The following is a 22,491-nucleotide window of genomic DNA, read 5'->3' on the forward strand; positions in this document are numbered from 1 at the left end:
GACATTTGAAATATTTCTGTCAGAGCTCCTGTTATTTCTACAGTAACTTCCCTCAAGGTCCTAGGGAAGATCCTGTCAGGACCTGGAGATTTATCCACTTTTATAGTCTTTAAAAGCGCCAGTACTTCCTCCTCTTTAATCGTAATAGTTTCCATAACTTCCCTACTTGTTTCCCTTACCTTATACAATTCAATATCCTTCTCCTTAGTGAATACCGAAGAAAATAAATTGTTCAAAATCTCCCCAATCTCTTTCGGCTCCACATATAGCTGTTCACTCTGATTCTCTAAGGGACCAATTTTATCCCTCACTATCCTTTTGCTATTAATATAACTGTAGAAACACTTTGGATTTATTTTCACCTTACTTGCCAAAACAACCTCATATCTTCTTTTAGCTTTTCTAATTTCTTTCTTAAGATTCTTCTTACATTCTTTATATTCCTCGAGCACCTCATTTACTCGATGCTGCTTATATTTATTGTAGACTCTCTTTTTCCGAACCAAGTTTCCAGTATCCCTTGAAAATCATCGCTCTCTCAAACTTTTAACCTTTCCTTTCAAACTAACAGGAACATAAAGATTCTGTACCCTCAAAATTTTAGCTTTAAATGACCTCCATTTCTCTATTACATCCATCCCATAAAACAAATTGTCCCAATTCACTCCTTCTAAATCCTTTTGCATCTCCTCAAAGTTAGCCTTCTCCAATCAAAAATCTCAACCCTGGGTCCAGTCCTATCCTTCTCCATAATTATATTGAAACTAATGGCATTGTGATCATTGGACCCAAAGTGCTCCCCAACACACACCTCCATCACCTGACCTATTTCATTCCCTAACAGAAGATCCAACACTACCCCTTCTCTAGTCAGTACCTCTGTGTATTGCTGCAAAAACTATCCTGCACATATTTTACAAACTCCAAACCTTCCATCCCTTTTACAGTAAGGGCTTCCCAGTCCATGTGTGGAAAATTAAAATCTCCCACAATCACAACCCTGTGCTTACTACAAATAGCTGCTCTCTCCTTGTAAATTTGCTCCTCCAATTCTCGCTCCCCATTAGGTGGTCTATAATATACCCCTATAAGTGTTACTACACCTCTCCCATTCCTCAATTCCACCCAAATAGAATCCCTAGACGAGCCCTCTAATCTATCCTGCCAGAGCACCGCTGTAATATTTTCTCTGACAAGCAACGCAACACCTCCCCCTCTTGTCCCTCCAATTCTATCACACCTGAAGCAATGAAATCCAGGAATATTTAATTGCCAATCACACCCCTCCTGCAACCATGTTTCACTAATAGCTACAACATCATATTTCCAGGTATCAATCCATGCTCTAAGCTCATCCACCTTTCTTACAATGCTCCTAGCATTAAAATAAATGCATTTAAGAAATTCTCCACCTCTTCCTCTCTGTTTATCTCTAATGGTACAAACAACTTTGCTGTCTTCTTTTTCTTCCTTCTCCCATACATCTGTTCCTACACTCTAGTTCCCGTCCCCCCTCATATCTCGTTTAAATTCACTGGAGCCTCTCTAGCAAACCTACCTGCAAGAATATTTGTCCCCCTCCAGTTTAGATGTAAACCGTCCTGCCGGAACAGGTCTCACCTTCCCTGGAAAATTGCCCAATTATCTATAAATCTGAAGCTCTCCCTCCTGCACCATGTCTTCAGCCACATGTTGATCTGCGCTATCTTACTATTTCTAAACCCACCTGCACGTGGCACTGTAGCAATCCTGAGATTGCTATCCTGGAGGTCCTGTCTTTTAACTTGGCGCCTAGCTCCCTAAACTCACCTTTCAGGACCTCCTCACTCTTCCTACCCACGTCATTGGTCCCTACAAGGACCATGACATCCGGCTGCTCACCCTCCCTCTTGAGAATACTGAGAACTTGATCCAAGATATCGCAGACCCTGGCACCAGGGAGACAACAGACCATCTAGGATTCTTGATCTCTTCCACAGAACCTCCTATCTGCCCCCCTAACTATTGAATCTCCTATCACTACTGCTTTCCTCTTTTCCCTCCTTCCCTTCTGAGCTGAGGGTCCAGTCTCGGTGCCAGAGACGCAACCACTGCAACTTGTCCCTGGTAGGTCATCCCCACCAACAGTATCCAAAATGGTATACTTATTGTTGATGGGAACAGCCACAGGGGTGCTCTGCTCTTCCTGTCTATTCCCCTTCCCTCTCCTGACAGTCACCCAGCTACCTGTCTCCTGACTCTTAGGGGTGACTATCTCCCTGAAACTCCTGTCTATTTCTGCCTCTGCCTCCCAAATGGTCCGAAGTTCATCCAGCTCCAGCTGCAGTTCCCTCACACGGTTTGTCAGGAGCTGCAGCTGGATGCACCTTTTACAGGTGTAGTCATCAGGGACAATTGTGCTTGTCCTGACTTCCCACATACTGCAAACGGAGCACTCAACTGCCCTAACTGCTGCCTCCATTACCTACTCCTAAGCTAATTAAATTAATTAAAGGAGCTTACCCGGCCTTACTTCACCTGGAGTGAAGCTCATACTCAGCCTCTGCTCGCTTTTAAAATTCTCCCGCTGATCTCAGAGGCTGACTTTCACGCGCTTATGCAGTCGTGCCCCGTTCAAACCTTGCCTCTGCCTGTTCTTGCTGAAACCTGATTGAGTCAAAGCCGTCCCACTCTGCCTCAGTCCACTCCAACGATGGCCGCTGTATATGGCGGTCTCTCTGTTAAACCTTTGGCGCGCTGCATCACGCGCCTGCGGTCTAGCCTCTTTGCCCCGATCAGTTAAAAAACAAAACGGCTTCTCTCCGAGCTTTTTTTTTTACCTCTTCCCTCTCCGCCTCTTGCTTCGATTTAAAAGACTGTTGGAAACTTATCCTTTTTAAACCTTTGGTGCGCTACGTCACGCGCCTGCGCAGTCTAACCCAATGGGGGAAGGACCAGGAGTCTCCTTCCCACGGGGGCATCAGCAAATGGCAGCATGTACCAATCATCTGAGTCATCTTCCTCCGAGTCAGTATCCCTTACGGGGGCTGGGCCCGGGCCCGCCTCTCCTGGTGTGGGCTCTTCCTCCACCCTGCTTGGATGCAAAGTCCTGGTACCAGGTGCAGCTGGCACCTCGGGCTCCCACTCTACTTGTACGTCTCGCCCCAGAGGCAACAGATGATTCCGGTGGAGAATCTTGACGGGCCCCTTCCCATCCTCGGGCTGCACTTGGAAGACCGGTAAGTTGGGCTCTCCACCACATACGGTGTGCCCGACCAGCGACCAGCCAGCTTGTGCTTCCCAGGCAATCCCAGATTCCTTATGAGGACTCGGTCTCCCAGCAGGAGCTGGGAGAACTTCACCTTCTGGTCATACCTCTTCTTATTTCCCCGATTCTGCTTGGCGGCCGCCTCCCCAGCTAACTCATAAGCCCTTTGCAGCTCCTTCTTCATATCAGCCACATACTTCAAGATTTCAGCGATACTTCACCCGCAGCCGTCCCGAAACAGAGGAAATCCATACACACCAGGTCCAAAGGCCCCACCCTCTGCAAGTGCGACAACAGAGCAGCCTGCACAGGCATATGCAACGTATGCCAGACTTGCAATACATGTTGACCTCTGACCTCATTCGGGGCCAATAAAACCGGTCCTTGAGCAACCCATAGGTCTTCTCCACCCCCAAGTGCCCAGAGTCATCATGCAGTGACTTCATCACAACCCTCTGATACTTCTCAGACAGGACCAGCTGCCAACGCTGGGGTCGGTCCGGGGGTGATGTTACCCGGTATAACATTTGGTTCTTCAACCTCAACTGAGGCCATTCTCTCAGTAACAGAGACACTGAGCCGTGTTGTGTCTTCTCCACCCGGGCCACTTCCCCCTTCTCCACTGCGTCCCAAATAGTGCCAATGTCAGGGTCATCTCGCTGAGCAGCTGTAATTTCCCCAGGACTCAACTCTGGCAGCTGCAGGGTCTTCAGAGCAGTCATGTCACAGTAAACTAGGTGTAGGGTGTCGGTCCACCGCATGCTCTGGCCTCTCCTTTTCCTTGGCCTGCGCGGTGATAGCAAACTGACACATGACCTTCATCCCGGATGCAGGAACGCTCTCCCATTCCTCGTCCTCATGCTTCCGTCACGACAGAGCATCCGCATCGACATTCCTGCTTCCCAGCCAGTACTTCAGGCTAAAATCATATGCAGACAGGGCGGCTAACCAACGATGAATGGTGACGTCCAGTTTTGTCGAGGTCAGGATTTTGGTAAGCGGGTTGTTGTCCGTCTGTACCTCAAACTTGGCCCCGTAGAGATGGTCACTCAGCTTATCCACCACCGCCCATTTCAACGCCAGAAACTCCAACTTGTGGGTGGGGTAGTTCCTTTCGGATGGTGACAAACTCCGGCTGACAAACGCTACTGGCCTCAGTCCGGTGCCCTGATCCTGATACAAGATGGCCCCTAACCCCTCTCGACTGGCATCAGTATGTAGCACATAGGGCAATCGGGGGTCCACAAGAGCCAGCACTGGCGCCTGAGTCAGCATCTCCTTCAGGGACTGAAAAGCCGCTTCACATTGGTCACCCCATCTCTGTCCGAAGGGCTCTGCCGGGTTCAAATATTCTCCAGCCTCCCTTCCTCCTCTCACTTTCCCTTTCAGTCCCAGAGGGGGGTAGCCACGCAGAAGCTGGTTCAAGAGATGGCTCACCTTGGCGTAGCCCTTCACGAATCTCCAGTAATATCCATAGAACACCAAAAATGAGCGCAGAGTGCTTACAGTCTGGGGTCTCGGCCAGGTGGTCACAGCTTCTATTTTACTCGGGTCTGTAGCTACCCCATTCCGCGAGATTATATGTCCAACATAGCTAACAGACGTCTGGCAAAACTGGCACTTGTCCAGGGAAAGTTTTAACCCTTCATCCTTCAGCTGGTTGAGCACCTTCATTAGCCTCGCTTCGTGTTCTTCCGAGGTGGATCTAAATACTATTAGGTTGTCCAAATATACCAGCACTTCAAGCAGGTTCATGACCCCACGGTCTTCTCCATGACCCTCTGGAAGGTGGCAGGGGCCCCCGATATGCCCTGGGGCATCCTTTCGAACTGGTAAAACCCCAGAGGGCATATAAAGGCTGTCTTCTCCTTATCTGCCTCAGTCATTGGGATCTGGTAATATCCACTCCTCAAATCCAACATACTGAACCACTTCGCCCCACTCAGACAGGCCAGCGCGTCTTCGACCCTGGGGGCCGTATACTGGTCAGGGATGGTGCGCCTATTCAGGGTCCTATAGTCCACACACATACGAATCTTCCCCATTTTTCTTCCTGGCCATGACTATTGGGGACGCATAAGGGTTGCGGGACTCCGAAATTATCCCAGCTTCCTTCAGCTTACTCAAATGCTGCTGCACATCGTCCACTTCTGCAGGGGCCAGTCGCTGCAACCTTTCTCGAAACGGGGTGTCTTCAGTCACCCGGATGGTATGGCGAGTGCTCCTGGAACAGCCCACGTCAAACTCATCTAGGGAAAAAACATCTTTCAACATCAACATCTTCTCCACCATCCTCCGCTTCCAACTCTCCGGCATAATCAAGGCCCCAAAGTTAAAACGCCTCAGCGGTCAACTTATCCCTGTTTTCCAATGGTTCTCTCCCAGCGAGCTTCACGGGGGCACTATGCACCACCGTCACCAGGGAAAAATGCGCCAGGGGCATCCCTCGTTTAAAAGTGATCTCCCGTTGCGTGGTGTTGCTGATGTTCACTACCACACAGGGTGCCTGCACCACCGAGAGCTTCTGTAGCTCAGGCCTCACCAGCACCCCAGCTGGGAATCTCGATTCCCCCTCGAGATCCTCCGGGGTGTCCACTAAAAAGGCTTCACCCTCAGGCACTCCGGAGTGTCTGGGAATCCCCATCACTCTCACTACTTCACCGGGCTGTACCATCCTGGGCTTCGACTGGGCACACCATACAGTTCCTCTTTCCAATGCTGTGTCCCACCCGGTGTGACCACATACTTCCTTAAAGGCAGCTTGAAACACGGGGTGTACCGACAGAGTCTGCAAAAAGTCCTCACCCGCCTTCTCTTTGCAGGCCCCCAGGAGTCTTCACACAGTAGGGGTGTTGGTCCCTACCAGAATCGACACACCTGTAGTCGCAACAGGGTCTAGGCAAACCAGTACCAAGGCCTTATGAGCCTCAGACACTCCCACCTCGGCCTCGAGGAACTCCAGCCTCACGGACAAATACCCATCGTATGGGTAATCACCAGCACTGATACCCCAAATTTCCAGGGCACTGAAGGGCGTCAAGGGTAAATGCAACAAATGCTGATCGAAGAATGACCAGTACAATAGCGTGACCTGTGACCCCATGTCCAGTATAGCTTTTGACCCCATGTCCAGTATAGCTTTTGCATCTATTCCCTCTATCCGGATTGACACCCTGGATCGGGGTCCCACCAATTCTTCGGGGATAGGGTCCTCTCCTCTCAGGGGTCCTGTGGCACATTGCTGGGAATGTGTTTTCCCTGAGACTCCAGGCCGTTCCCTCACTGGGTCTCCTCTAAGTTCCCTGACCCCACTTCCTGCTTGGATGCCTGTGGAGTCTCCCCCCGAGGGGCCTCTGTGCAGTCTGTCCCTTCAGGGAGAGGCCATCTCTGCCAGTCTCCTCACGCGAAGGGACCCCCCCTCACTATTTCCCGATTGGACTGGCCCCAGTCACTTCACTACAAGGAGCTAACACAGAGGATTGCACTGTTCTGATGGAGCCCTCTTCCGACTCCAATGCATCCTCCTCCTCCCTCACCTCTCTGAGCAGCTAAACAAAAGATGGGGGCCCCGTGATCTATGGGAGTGCCGGAGACTCGTAGCAATCACATCATGCTTCTGGGCACCCCGGGCTACCTGGTCTATCCTAATCTGATTCACCTCCAATTCCAAAATGACCTCCTGTCGTCTCAAACAATTTATCCTTCGCTCTACCCAGAAAAGATACTCAGAGAGCTTTTCCCCTTTCTCCTGACGTAAGCCCCGAAGTCCCCCTAAAAGCTCCACCCTGTCCCCCATCAGACCAAAAGCCTCCTCCAATGCTTCTAGATACTCCCTCCAGGTAGCCAAGGGGTTGCTGCCCTTCACGTCTTTCACTACCTCAGCTAGCACCCCTCGCAAACTGTCAACCAATCTCTGCTGCTTCTCTTCCTCAGAACACTGCCACTCACCCAGCAGCTGAGAGACATGCTCTACCCAAGACTCATAATCTTCTTCCCCATCCGGGATAGGGGTGCACCCTGAGAAAATTCTTTACATCTGATGAGGACTCGCGGACTTGTTCACCAAGGAGTTAATGGCTGATGCCAACTCCGAACCCTCCCCCTTCTGTGGGAGAGGGGGACCAATGAGATTTTCCAAATCTGACCACTCCCTTCCTTCATCCTTCAAAAATGATAGGACCCGCTCTCGAAAATCTCCGCCCCCAGCTGCTGGCAACTCCTCTGGTGTCCCAACAGACCTGTCAAACCTTTCCTGTGTGACAATGTGCACGCCCCATGGCCCCGGGTCACTGAGGTCACCGATAGACGGTGGCAGTCCCACCGCCAAGCCATCAGCACCAATCCGCGCTAACACATAGCCTAAATCCCCCATTTTGCCAATCTTTCTGCCTACGATTTTGACCCTACCAATAGCTCTGACCGTACAATTCAAACATCGAATTAACACTTAGTCTGAGGTACGCATGTCCACCCCACTTATTACGCAGGCACGATTAACTGGTATGTCGTCGATCTCACACCAAAGTTCAGTCTTATCCGAATCCATCTCCCCTTGTTTAAATTGGGGCGAATTACCCCGTATGTGACAAATTCAATCCCGGACAAGCCCCTACAATGTAGCCTCCCTGCCCCCAATTGACCCTAGTTCGCCTAGGGTAAACTGCCGTCACCCCGCCAGTAGTGCAATACTTCTGTGCAAATACGGTTTAATGCCCACCCCAGTACACGCTCACAAGACAAATATCAGACAATATCCAAAAGCGAGTAAATAATTACAACTTTATAGTGATTTCTTAGTGATGGGTTAGTAGAAACAGATAACCTAAAGGTGCCAAAGTAATAATCAGTTTTTGCACATATTTTAATATGTTGGAGCTCACGCCTCCGGTTCCCTTCCACAACGACCTCCCGAGCTTTCGGCCACCGTCAGAACCGCCAATATCGAGTATCCGTTGCTCTGGAACCACTGCCCGCTCCACACATGTCAGTCCTCCTTGCTTTCCTCCCGAAAAAGACCATGAACTCCCATTCAGCTTACACAGACAAGGTAGCGTAACAATTCTCCATTGGTTAGTTTTCCCCTTATCAATACCCATAACCCAAACATATGAAACGCAGGATTCCATTACAGCATTACAGAGAAGCCATTTCATTATAAAATACAGAGAACCCATTTCGTTAGCCTGAACAGTTAACACCACTGTTACTGGTTCTGAGAACCCTACACCTGTGTGAATGAGTATGTGCCTACAAAGACTTACTGCTCATTCCCAAATCAAAAGCTGTGGATGAACCAGGAGGTACATTGTCTGTTGAAGGCTAGATCTGTGGCATTCAAGTCTGGTGACCCAGCCATGTACCAGAAATCCAGGTATGATTTGCAGAGGGCTATTTCAAGGGCAAAGAGACAATTTCAAACAAGGTTGGCGGTGACATCGGATGCATGACAACTCTGGCAGGGTCTGCAAGACATTACTTCCTACAAAGTGAAACCCAATAGCTTGAATGGCAGCAATGCTTCACTACCAGATGAACTCAACGCCTTTTATGCCCGCTTTGAAAGGGAGAATACAACTACAGCTGTGAAGATCCCTGCTGCATCTGATGACACTGTGATCTCTGTCTCAGAGGCCAAAGTTAGGCTGTCTTTAAAGAGAGTGAACCCTTACAAGGTGGAAGGTCCTGATGGTAAGGCTCTGAAAACCTGTGCCAACTAACTGGCGGGAGTATTCAAGGACATTTTCAACCTCTCACTGCTACGGGTGGAAGTTCCCACTTCCTTCAAAAAGGAAACAATTACACTAGTGCCTAAGAAGAATAACATGAGCTGCCTTAATGACTATTGCCTGGTAGCACTCACATCTTCAGTGATGAAATGCTTTGAGAGGTTGGTCATGACTAGACTGAACACCTGCCTCAGCAAGGACCTGGGCCTGTTGCAATTTGCCTATCGCCACAATAGGTCAATGGCAGATACAATCTCAATGGCTCTCCACACAGCTTTAGACCACCTGGACAACACAAACATCTAAGTCAGGATGCTGTTCGACTTTCACTCAGCATTTAATATCATCATTCTCACAATCCTGATTGAGAAGTTGCAAAACCTAGGCCACTGTAACTCCCTCTGCAATTGGATCCTTGATTTCCTAATCAGAAGACCACAGTCTGTATGGATTGGTGATAACATCTCCTCACTGACGATCAATACTGGTGCACTGCAGGGGTGTGTGCTTAGCCCACTGCTCTACTCTCTATATACCCATGACTGTGTGGCTAGGCATAGTTCAAATACCATCTATAAATCTACTGACAACACAACCGTTGTTGGTAGAACCTCAGGTGGTGATGAGAGGGCGTACAGGTGTGAGATATTGCAACTAGTGGATTGGTGCCGCAGTAACAACCTGGCACTCAACGTCAAGGAAGACAAAAGAGCTGATTCTGGACTTCCGGCAGGGTAAGGCAAAGGAACACATACCAATACTCATAGAAGGATCAGAAGTGGAGAGCTTCTGGGTGTCAAGATCTCCGAGGATCTCATCTGGTCCCAACATATCAATGTAGTTATAAAGAAGGCAAGACAGCGGCTATACCTTATTAGAAGTTTGAAGAGATTTGGTATGTCAACAAATATACTCAAAAACTTCTATAGATGTACCATGGAGAGCTTTCTGACAGGCTGCATCACCGTCTGGTGTGGGGGGGTGGGGGTGCTACTAGACAGGATCGAAAGCTGCAGAGGGTTGTAAATTTAGTGAGCTGCATCTTGGGTACTAGCCTACAAAGTACCCAGGACATCTTCGAGGCAGCGTCCATTATTAGGGACCTACAGCACCCAGGGTATGCCCTTTTCTTACTGTTACCATCATGTACAAGGTACTGAAGCCTGAAGGCACACACTCAGCGATTCAGGAACAGCTTCTTCTTCTCTGCCATCTGATTCCTAAATGGACATTGAAGCCTTGGACACTACCTCACTTTATTTAAATGTATAGTATTTCTATTTTTTGCACTATTTTTAATCTATTTAATATACATATACTGTATAAAGTGTACTGAGTAAGATTTACATATTATTAATTTTTTCTTCTATATAACCATATAACATATAGAACAATTACAGCACGGAAGCAGGCCATATTGGCCCTTCTGGTCCGTGCCGAACGCTTACTCTCACCGAGTCCCACCTACCTGCACTCAGCCCATAACCCTCCATTCCTTTCCTGTCCATATACCTATCCAATTTTATTTTAAATGACAAAATTGAACCTGCCTCTACCACTTCTACTGGAAGCTTGTTCCACACAGCTACCACTCTCTGAGTGAAGAAGTTCCCCCTCGTGTTACCCCTAAACTTTTGCCCCTTATACAGATACTACTACAATACAGAGATCGCCCAAAAACAAACCTCCATAACGATCTGCTGGCTGAATTACGCGACGTCGGCTTGCTGAGGGGAACGGGCCTACAATCCTCGGACTTGCCTGATGTTGGGAGCCGGAGATGGAGACATCGAAAGTGATGTGCGAGGAAGCAGAAGCGAGGAAAACGGGCAGGGGTCCGTGCCAGGCTAAAAGCAAACCCTAGCCAGCCGGCTCTCCCGTCCATTCTGCTCTCCAATGTCTGCTCCCTGGACAATAAAATGGACTACATCTGACTCCAACGTAATACTCAGCGGGAGTACAGAGTTTGCTCCGTGTATGTCTTCACAGAGACGTGGCTCACTGTTGGGGTTTCGGATGCTGCCATCCAGCTAGACGGGCTAGCTTTGTTTCGTTCGGACAGAGATGCAGCTGTCTCCGGTAAGGTCCGCGGTAGCGGTGTCTGTGTTTATATCGACACAGAATGGTGTCAGAACTCTGTGCTGGCTTCCAGACACTGCTCATCGTTAGTGGAGTTTGTGGCAGTTTGATGCAGACCATTTTATTTGCCACGGGAATTCACCTCTGTCCTTATATTCGGTGTCTACATTCCCCCCAGCACTAATGCTAAGGAGGAGCTCTGTGAACTGTACAGGGCTATTAGCGAAATGCAGAACGCACACCCTGATGGTCTGTTTATTGTCACCAGTGATTTTAACCACGCAAACCTTAAGTCAGTGCTCCCCAAATTCCATCAGTATGTGGACTTTGCAATGAGGGGGGAGAACGCATTGGACCTGGTTTACACAAACATTTCTGACGTGTACCGGGCAGAGCCCCGCCCCCACCTCGGATACTCAGACCACATCTCTGTTATGCTAATCCCAGCATACAGACTGCTCGTCAGGCGCTCCAGACCAGTTCAGAAGCAGGTGAAAACCTGGCCAGCAGGAGCCATCTCTTCTCTTCAAGATTGCTTTGAGAACACTGACTGGCACATGTTCAAGGAGGCTGCAACCGATGGCGACTCTACCAACTTAGAGGAGTACACAGCATCAGTAACCAGCTACATCAGCAAGTGCATTGATGATGTTACTCTGTCCAAGACCAACACTATACGTGCCAACCAGAAGCCATGGATGACCGCGGAGGTGCGTGCGCTGCTGAGGTCCCGTGACTCCGCCTTCAGAGCAGGCGACAAGGCAGCTTAAACAGCAAGGGCCAAACTGTCCCAAGCCATCAGAGGGGCAAAGCGTGCACATGCCCAGCTAATCCAGTTACTTCCAGGACAGCGGCGACACGCGGTGCATGTGGAAGGGCATCCAGGACATCACCAATTACAAGACAACATCTGACTGTGCAGGTGATGCCTCCCTCCCAAATACGCTGAATAACTTCTACGCCCGGTTTGAGGTGGAAAATGACGTGGTGGCAAGCAAGTCCACCCCTCCTGCAAATGACCAGGAGCTGTGTCTCTCCGTGGCCGACGTGAGAAGAACCCTGTGCAGGGTCAACCCACGGAAGGCTGCTGGACCAGACAACATCCCTGGTAGAGTGCTCAGAGGGTGTGCAGACCAGCTAGCAGATGTCCTCACTGACATCTTCAACATCTCCCTGAGCAGCGCCACCATTCCAACGTGCTTCAAGGCCGCCACCATCGTCCCCATGCCGAAGAAGTCTTCAGTGACTAAATGACTACAGTCCCGTTACACTTACATCCATCATCATGAAGTGTTTTGAGAGGCTCGTCATGAGGCATATCAAGACCCTGCTGCCTCCCTCACTGGACCCCCTGCAGTTTGTGTACCGTCCCAACCGCTCAACAGATGACGCCATTGCCACCACCCTCCACCTGGCCCTAACCCACTTGGACAAAAAAGACACATACGTTCGGATGCTGTTCATAGACTTTAGTTCAGCATTCAACACAATCATCCCTCAGAAACTGATTGGAAAGCTGAGCCTATTGGGCCTGAACACCTCCCTCTGCAACTGGATCCTAGACTTACTGACTGGGAGATCTCAGTCAGTCCAGATCGGGAGCAGCATCTCCAACGCCATCACACTGAGCACAGGGGCTCCCCAGGGTTGCGTGCTCAGTCCACTGCTGTTCACTCTGCTAACCCACGACTGTGCTGCAACACACAGCTCGAACCATATCATCAAGTTCGCCAATGACACGACCGTGGTGGGTCTTATCAGCAAGAACGACGAGTCAGCTTACAGAGAGGAGGTGCAGCGGCTAACAGACAGGTGCAGAGCTAACAACCTGTCTCTTAATGTGAACAAAATAAAAGAGATGGTTGTTGACTTCAAGAGGGCACGGAGTGACCACTCCCCGCTGAACATCGACGGCTCCTCGGTAGAGATCGTAAAGAGCACCAAATTTCTTGGTGTTCACCTGACGGAGAATCTCACCTGGTCCCTCAACACCAGCTCCATAGCAAAGAAAGCCCAGCAGCGTCTCTACTTTTTGCAAAGGCAGAGGAAAGTCCATCTCCCACCCGCCATCCTCATCACATTCTACAGGGGTTGTATTGAGAGCGTCCTGAGCAACTGCATCACTGCCTGGTTCGGAAATTGTACCATCTCGGATCGCAAGACCCTGCAGCGGATAGTGAGGTCAGCTGAGAAGATCATCGGGGTCTCTCTTCCTGCCATCACAGACATTTACACTACACGCTGCATTTGCAAAGGAAACAGCATTATGAAGGACCCCATGCACCCCTCATACAATCTCTTCTCCCTCCTGCCGTCTGGGAAAAGGCTCCGAAGCATTCGGGCTCTTACGACCAGACTATATAACAGCTACTTCCCCCAAGCTATCGCACTCCTCAATAACCGAAGCCTGGACTGACACCTTGCCCTACTGTTCTGTTTATTATTTATTGTAATGCCGGTACTGTTTTTGTGCACTTTATGCAGTCCAGTGTAGGTCTGTAGTCTAGTATAGCTTTCTCTGGTTTTTTTTATTATGTAGTTCAGTCTAGTTTTTGTACTGTGTCATGTAAACCATGGTCCTGAAAAATTTTGTCTCATTTTTACTATGCACTGTACCAACAGTTATGGTCGAAATGACAATAAAAGTTGACTTGACTTGACTTAACTCTCAACTCATGTCCTCTTGTTTGAATCTCCCCTACTCTCAACGGAAAAAGTCTATCCACGTCAACTCTATCTATCACCCTCATAATTTTAAATACCTCTATCAAGTCCCCCCTCAACCTTCTACGCTCCAAAGAATAAAGACCTAACTTATTCAACCTTTCTCTGTAACTTAGGTGCTGAAACCCAGGTAACATTCTAGTAAATCTCCTCTGTACTCTCTCTATTTTGTTGACATCTTTCCTATAATTCAGTGACCAGAACTGTACACAATACTCCAAATTTGGCCTCACCAATGCCTTATACAATTTTAACATTACATCCCAACTCCTATACTCAATGCTCTGATTTATAAAGGCCAGCATACCAAAAGCTTTCTTCACCTCCCTATCCACATGAGATTCCACCTTCAGGGAACTATGCACCATCATTCCTAGATCACTCTGTTCTACTGCATTCCTCAATGCCCTACCATTTACCATGTATGTCCTATTTTGATTAGTCCTACCAAAATGTAGCACCTCACACTTATCAGCATTAAACTCCATCTGCCATCTTTCAGCCCACTCTTCTAACTGGCCTAAATCTCTCTGCAAGCTTTGAAAACCTACTTCATTATCCACAGCGCCACTTATCTTCGTATCATCTACATACTTACTAATCCAATTTACTATCCCAACATCCAGATCATTAATGTATATGACAAACAACATTGGACCCAGTACAGATCCCTGAGGCACACCACTAGTCACCGGCCCTTAACCTGACAGTTATCCACCACTACTCTCTGGCATCTCCCATCCAGCCACTGTTGAATCCATTTTACTACTTCAGTATTAGTACCTAACGATTGAACCCTCCTAACTAACCTTCCGTGTGGAACCTTGTCAAAGGCCTTACTGAAGTCCACATAGACAACATCCACTGCTTTACCCTCATCAACTTTCCTAGTAACCTCTTCAAAAATTTCAATAAGATTCTATATTATCACGTATTGCATTGAACTGCTGCTGCTAAGTTAACAAATTTTACGTCCCATGCCGATAATAATAAACCTGTTTCTGATAAAGATCTAATCACTGTGGAGGAATTCTTACTCTTGTGGGATAACATCATTCCTGACAGGGGTGTGGGGGTGGTGTCACTCTGCTTGGCAGTTGAGACTTGTGGCTGTGAAACAATTTTGGGTTCTGGGGCCTCCTCCATGGTAATTGTAGGAGTTGAATCTGGTACTGCAGGAAGTGGTTCTGTCAGCTCTGGATACCTTCTTCTGGACATGTTGGCATCCCTAACAGTGAGCTTCACTGGACAATGTATTTCATAATATGAGAGTACAGAGTCTGAAGTCACTATTTCTTTTACCTTTTTGAAAGCCACTTCTCACTGCTTTGTCCATTGCCATTTCTTCCCAATCTGTAGTAATGAGTTCAAGGAGTGGAGCACAGTAGCCAGGTTTAGCAGGAATCTGCTATAGTAGTTCACTGATCCTAAAAAGGACTACAGCTGTGACATGTTCTTAGTCTCAGGGTAATCACTACTGCTTGAATATTCTCAGCACACTTGTGTAATCCTTGTGCATTGATGGTGGGACCACAGTAAGTGATGCTTGGTTTAACAGGTTCACAGTTGTTACGTTGTGTTCTGATCTTCTAACCTTTTTAACAATCTTGAGATTTTGGAGATATTCCTTGTCATCCTTACTGGTTACAATGATGTCATCCAGGTAACACTGAGTGCCTGGGTCAGCCATGCAGCACCTGGTCCATAGCTTACTGCTGGAGTGTGGGTGTAGATACTACTCTAAAAATAACCCTATAATAATGATAAAGCCTTTTATTAGTATTTATGATGAGAAACACTTTGGACTCTTCCACATTGCTTAAGTGTTTTTCTCCAGAAATGTTTGCAAAGATATCCTCTATCCTGGGCAGAGGGTATTGATCTACTTTCAGTACTGGGTTGATGGTGACCTTAAAACCACTACAGATCCTGATAGACCCATTCTTCTTGGCTACTGAGACCATGGGTTCCACTCAACATTGGAAAGAATTCCTTCAGCCTCAATGTGATCTAGTTCACTGATAATTTTATCACCAATAGTATAAGGAACCAGACATGTTTTGTAAAACTTGGCTATAGCATTTTCATTTACATGATTTTATCCTTTATATGTTTCAGTTTTCCAATTCAATCCTTGAATACTGCAGTGGCTTCATCCAGTATCTTGCTTAATTTGCTTTCAGTTGACCCTATTGTAGCAGGTTGTGGCATGCAAGTGGTGGATGGATCGCCAATCGAATTGTAGTCTGCCAATCACAACCCCACAATGCTGGCTCGTCTGTTTTTACCACATTGAAGCCAAATGTGGCTTGTTGGTTGTTGTATTTCACTGTTACAGATGTTATTCCACAGGAAATATCTTTTCTCCAGTGTAAGCTCTTAGCCGGAGACCTGCAGGCTTCAGTTCAGTACCTTTGAAATGTAGTTCAAACTCATTTCGTGGAATGACTGAAACAGTTGAGCCAACATCCGATTCTATCTTAATTAATTTGCCGTTCACTTTTGGTGTAAGCCATAATGTTTGTCTATTGTTAGTTTTTACATGCTAAATGTACAGTGCCTATAAAAAGTGTTCACTCCCCTTGGAAGTTTTTAATTTTACAATATTGAATCACCGTGGATCTAATTTGGCTTTTTTGACACTGATTAATAGAAAAAGACTTTTTTTGTAAAAGAGAAGACAGATCTCCTCAACTGATCTAAATTAATTACAAATATAAAACACAAAATAATTGATTGCATAAGTATTCTCCCCCCCCCCCCCCCCTTTAATATGGCACATCATCGAATCATCACTGGTTTTAGAAGTTAGTTGGTTAAATGGAGATCTGTTTTTGGAGACCTGTGTGCAGTCAAGGTGTTTCAATTGATTTTAGTAAAATTACACCTGTATCTGTAAGGTCCAACTGCTGGTGAGTCAGTATCCTGGCAAAAACTGATCCATGAAGAAAAAATACTCCAAGCAACTCTGCAAAAAGGTTATTGAAAAGCACAAGTCGGGAGATGGATACAAGAAAACTTCCTAGTCACTGAATATCCCTTGGAGTAGTGGTCAATCATCCAGAAATGAAAAGAATATGGCACAGCTGTAAATCTGCCTAGAGCAGGGCATCCGCAAGAACTGAGTGACTGTGCAAGAAGGGGACTAGTGAGGAAGGCCACTAGAGACCTATGACAACTCTGGAGGAGTTACAAGCTTCAGTGGCTGAGATGGGAGAGACTGCACATAAAACTGTTGCCCAGGTGCTTCACCAGTTGCAGTTTTATGGGACAGTGGCAAAGAAAAAGCCACTGCTGAAAGAAATTTAATGTGAGCTTCTTTCAACAGTGGCTTTTTCTGTGGAATGCTCTGCCCCAGAAGGCAGTGGAGGCCAAGTCTCTGGATGCATTCAAGAGAGAGTTAGATAGAGCTCTTATAGATAGCGGGGTCAAGGGATATGGGGAGAGGGCAGGAACGGGATACTGATTGTGTATGATCAGCCATGATCACAGTGAATGGCGGTGCTGGCTAGAAGGGCCAAATGGCCTACTCCTGCACCTACTGTCTATTGTCTATTGAAAACTTCCAAGGGGGGTGTATATTCTTTATAGGCACTGTTAAGTAGTGCTTCAATTAAGTGCTGTTTTTGAATGCTTTCTTGTCAGATTCCACAAACTGAACAATCTCTCAATGCATCGTTAAGCCCATTTCCAAACCGAGAATGCCACATACACTGAAATGGACGTCCCTTCCTTTTGAGTCCGCTTATGAAACCTAAAGCGTTCTGCAATCATCAATGGGTTCGGTTTTAAATGTTCCTGCATTACTTTCATAATATTAGCGAAGATCATTTTGGCTAGTTTTGTTAGAGCAGCTGGACTTCTAAGCAAACTGTATGACTTTAAACCCAGTACACTCAGCAAAATTGGCATCATTTCTCATCGGCGATTCCATTGGCTTTAAAATACTGTTCAATCCATTCAGTATACAAAATCCATAGAACATAGAATAGTACAGCACAGTAAGGCCCTTTGGCCCACAATGTTGTGCTGACCCTTAAACCCTGCCTCCCATATATCCCCCCACCATAAATTCCTCCATATACCTGTCTAGTAATCCCTTAAATTTCACTAGATAAAAATCCAGTTATATCTTGTGCAGTGAACACATCTATCTTTCTGATGTAGCCAGGTATTTCTGTTTTTTTAAATTTCTGCCTTCTTTTTCAACTTGACATTTCTGTCCCCTTATAAAGAAGCACTTGCTTTGCTACTTTTTTTTAAACTTGGACTTCTCACTGCGATTTTTTTAATAACTTGAACGTCTTGCTGCACTTCAACAGGTAGGGAGTGGACTCAGGTTCATTTAAAACTTACTCCTCACTATTGTTATGTTTTGTAACTCCAAAATAAAACTAATTGGATGAAGATACAGAACTGGGTTAACTCATGTACATTAATGTTGTTTTTATTTGAAGTGAGGCATCCATGTATGATATAGTGGCATGATGATATAGACCATTCACATACTTCTACATAATGAATTATTTAAAATTTTAAAAAGGCAGCATCCATCATTAAGGACCCCTTTAAGAAAGACATGCCCTTTTCTCATTGCTATCAAAGAGGAGGTACAGAAGTCTGAAAACACACACTCAGTAACAGCTTCTTCCCCTCAGCCATCAGATTTCAGAAAGAACATTTTGACTAGCAACTATATTTCTCAAAGCCTTGTCTATTTATTCAGAAATATGAAATATTATTTTGAATGTATACCATTGTTTGTACTGTAGATTGTCATATCTTTTAATCTGATTCCCCATCAATGACACTTGGTATAAACTTGCTCTGTATGTAGATTATAAATTAATCAACACACTTATCATGATTACTTCACTGTAAAAATGTGCAAATTTGTAAAATAGGTATTTTTGATTGGGAAATCAGGTTAAAACATGCTAGGAAAGTTTAGAAGGATAATTTTAATTTAATATTATTATAAACTAAAAAGAACTATTAAATGCCCTGAAATTTTTGTTAGGCCAAACATTACATGGTAACAGTATTTCAAAATAATTTCTTTCTTCAGGTATTCTGATGTCATGAAAGGTGCCAAATAAAAAGTAGATCTTCCTTTTAGAGACATTAGTACATTAGATAGTACTTTAAAATAGAATGCAGGCACCATTCAAACTTTATGCTACTGGCTCATTAATATAATTAAATGTTTAGCCAGTGTTTAGTTAAGTTAATTAGGTCTTCACAAGGGAGTCTAAAGTTTAGGAGCAGCTAATTCAGTTGACCTTAGCCTTAAAGGAAATGCGCATCTCTTTAAAAGGTTAATGCTTTGTGGCTTATGAACTGTTGGGTCTAAGTATAATGATGAATGTGACTTGTTGAAGCAGACATGGTACAACAAACTTGAGTATGATATCTATGCTTTTCCAATGCTGTACTCAAAGGTATTGGTCAAGTAAGTGGAAATTATGTCCCCCTAGGCAAAGAGTCAATAGGTGCAAACAATTAAGGCAATGGGAGGAGAGAGCTCAAATGAACTTCCATAGTCAAACATTGAAGAGTATTATGCAAAGATGCACAAAATGTCAATGACATTACATATATAGTTGCGGTTAGTGAAAAACCACATCACTGGCACAGCAGCAACAGCAGTATATGCCTCCAACTCTGCACAATGCACACACTCCCTCCCATTACTTATCTACCAACAATTTCTATCTCTAATGTTCATATGCTACTGTTCCTCATTCACTTTCAAGGCTACAAGACATCAGGTACATTTCACAGCTAGCTTACTTACCTAAGTATTCAACCAATTTAGGCACATTATTCAAACCCATTGTGGAATGCTCACATCCAAAATCTTGCTGGTCAAATTTGCATTTTATTGTGACAGTATTAACAAACCAGCAAGGGACAGGCATGTCTCCACTATTATCTCCCTCTGAGGTGACCATACTGTCCATAAATTAATCAAATATAATTGGGGCTGTGGCCATTGGTGGGATAGAATTTTTTGAAGATTGTTATCCTCTTATCCCCCATCTTCATTCTTAACCCCCTCTTTCTCTCATTCTTAATAGCTGCAGAATGCATAAGCATCCACTGCTTACTTTCCTCACTCTCTCCTCACACATTAGTGTTTTTTTTACAGATACAGCTTGATTAGATTGTATTGTACATTAGTCAGAATTATGATCTATTGTAGCTGTCTTTATCTGGATCAACTTCTGTGGTATTGCAGAACCTCAGCCACCATTCCTTTCACTTGAAGCAAATTTGAACTGCTGCAATTTTTTTGTAATCAGATTATTGATATATGACTTACATTTTGTTGTTTTAGGGTAGCAGTACAGTGAAAAGGCAGGGAAAAGTAATAAATTATAATAAATAGTGCAAAAAAAGGGATTAACAAGGAAGCATTCGTGGACAATTCAGAAATTTGATGGTGGAGGGGGAAAAGCTGTTCCTAATTGTTGAGTAATAATTCAGGCTCTTGTACTTCCCTCCTATTGGTATTAGTGAGAAGAGAGCATATTCCAAATGGTGAGGGTCTTTAATGATGGATGCTGCCTTTTTGAGGCGCTGCCTCTCGAAGATAGCCTTGATGATGGGATGGATTATGCACTAATGGGCCTGCTGGGTCTACAACATTTTGCAGCCTCTTGCAATCTTATGCATTGGAGGTTCCACATCAGGCTATGATACAACCAGCAGAATGCTGTCCACTGTACATCTACAGAAATTTGACATACAGCCAGGTAATTAGATTTGCCAGAGTGTAGGCATGGTAAGTGTTCTTGATGGTGGTGTAACAGTGATCAAGTTTTTTCACTCCTCTGATTCTGTGGCTGACGTTTTGGTGGTAGTTGATCAGAGACTTCTTCAAGCTAGCAAACCTGAAGTCCCCCCATGATGATTAGGAAGGCATTAAGGTGTATTGTTTTGTGACTCTTGAACGTGGTGCTCAGCTCCTCCAGTGCCAGCTTTATGTCTGCCAGGGTGGAATTACACTGCAAACAGGATGATGGCAGACAAGTACCTTGGTGGGTGGAATAGACAGTATGATGTTCCAGATCGAGAGAACAGAACTGAGACAGAAACACTCTGTCTGTGCAACATGAAGAGTTAATAATAAAGCAAACACCTCTGCCTTCACCTGATGCCACCACCATCAGGTCAATGTGGGGATGGTGAAACCTTCAGACTGGCGTATTCTGTCCAGAATGCTAGGGGTGATCCACGTCTTTATGAAGCAGAGCACACGCATAATTTTAATACCATCCACTTACAGAGCAGGATCAAAAGAAAACTCCTTCCATCCTTTTTAATAATGTAATATTCTGATTTCTATAATTGATGATGATATTCAATGTTGACAGGGTCTATTAGCGATTATCTATCTAAGTGTCGAGGACATATATAGACTCATTTACTACTTCAGCTTCAGTTATTGGCTGTTTATTGGACTTACCATTATTGGGCAATTATACCTACGCTGGAAGGAGCCAAATCGACACAGGCCTTTCAAGGTAAGACCTAGTACTAAAGGCTTAAGTAAAAACCAAGAGTTCAACATTTTAAGGCAGGCAGACAATGTTCTTGAAATGTTGTCTGCCACAATCACAGCAAATGCATTTATTTTCTTGGACTAAAGGAGGAAAGAAGTCAGCTGGTGTTCCTGACATCATTCTAACCTATTAAGATCTGCTGCAAAGTACATGTGTAAATATGAGATGAGAACAGCATCAGCCATGACCATAATGACTTGGTGGTAGCACACATGGATCCTCAATGCCAAGTTCACATTCCCAGTCAGTTTCACAATATCTGCAGCAAAAGAAATACAGATGCTGGAAATATGAAACAGAAAAAGAAAAAAAACCTCAGGTCAAATAAAATATGTGGAAAAAGAAAAAGAGTTCATGATTAAACTCATCTCAAGCTTCTAGCCATGTACAATTATCAATTTTAAATGACATATCAATGACAAACTCTACCATCTTCATCATGCCTGGGCATGTCCAGTCTGATGGTGTAAATACCTCCGTAATCCATCCCTCCTGATTGATTAGTCTTTGTTTACAATCAAATGCCAATTCATGCTTCAGCGAGACCTTCATCCTTCTTAAAATTCTTTTTCTCTAGTTTTATTTCAATGGCTTCTTTCACCAGGCAGTCCCAAAAGCCGTTGGCATGGCACAGCAGTTTTGTGCCATCAAAGTCAAATGCTTCGAATGCTTACACCCCAAATGCTTCTTAAGATATGTTGATGACACCTTTGTGGTGTGGCCTCATGAACACCTGGCACTCCAACAAATCCATGACCATCTGAACAGCATACATCTAAATATTAAATTTACAATGGGGATGAAGAAGGATTGCCTCCCATTCCTGGACGTTCGGATACAACAGAAACTGGACAGTAGCCTCAGTCATGACGTTTATTGGAAACCCACTCACATGGACCTGTAGCTCAACAATCACAGTCACTACACCTCCAAACATAGAACGGTTCTTTCTACTTTGGTTAACCATGTAAAAACTATCTTGGACCTGGAGAGTCTCCCCAAGGAAATAAGACGATTATACACATTCCTACAGAATGACTACAAGGTGAAGGAAATCAATTGGGGCCCTTAAAAGGGCCAATAGAAAAACCAGGAAACCTACAATGAGGAGAAACCCATTGATACCGCCTGTCTGTCCTATACTTCC

At 45.4% G+C, this 22,491-nt stretch overlaps 1 protein-coding gene across 1 annotated transcript in view; it reads left to right on the plus strand.

The window, feature by feature from the left end:
- The window catches only part of LOC140740521 (Y+L amino acid transporter 2-like), a 186,421-nt gene that overhangs the window by 62,890 nt on the left and 101,040 nt on the right, over nt 1-22,491 (plus strand). The window contains exon 8 of the mRNA XM_073069739.1: nt 21,156-21,305. Within this exon, the coding sequence (XP_072925840.1) occupies nt 21,156-21,305 (150 nt within the window). The remainder of the gene's footprint in view (nt 1-21,155; nt 21,306-22,491) is intronic.

Source organism: Hemitrygon akajei, chromosome 17, assembly GCF_048418815.1.
Source record: "Hemitrygon akajei chromosome 17, sHemAka1.3, whole genome shotgun sequence".
NCBI classification, from domain to species: domain Eukaryota; kingdom Metazoa; phylum Chordata; class Chondrichthyes; order Myliobatiformes; family Dasyatidae; genus Hemitrygon; species Hemitrygon akajei.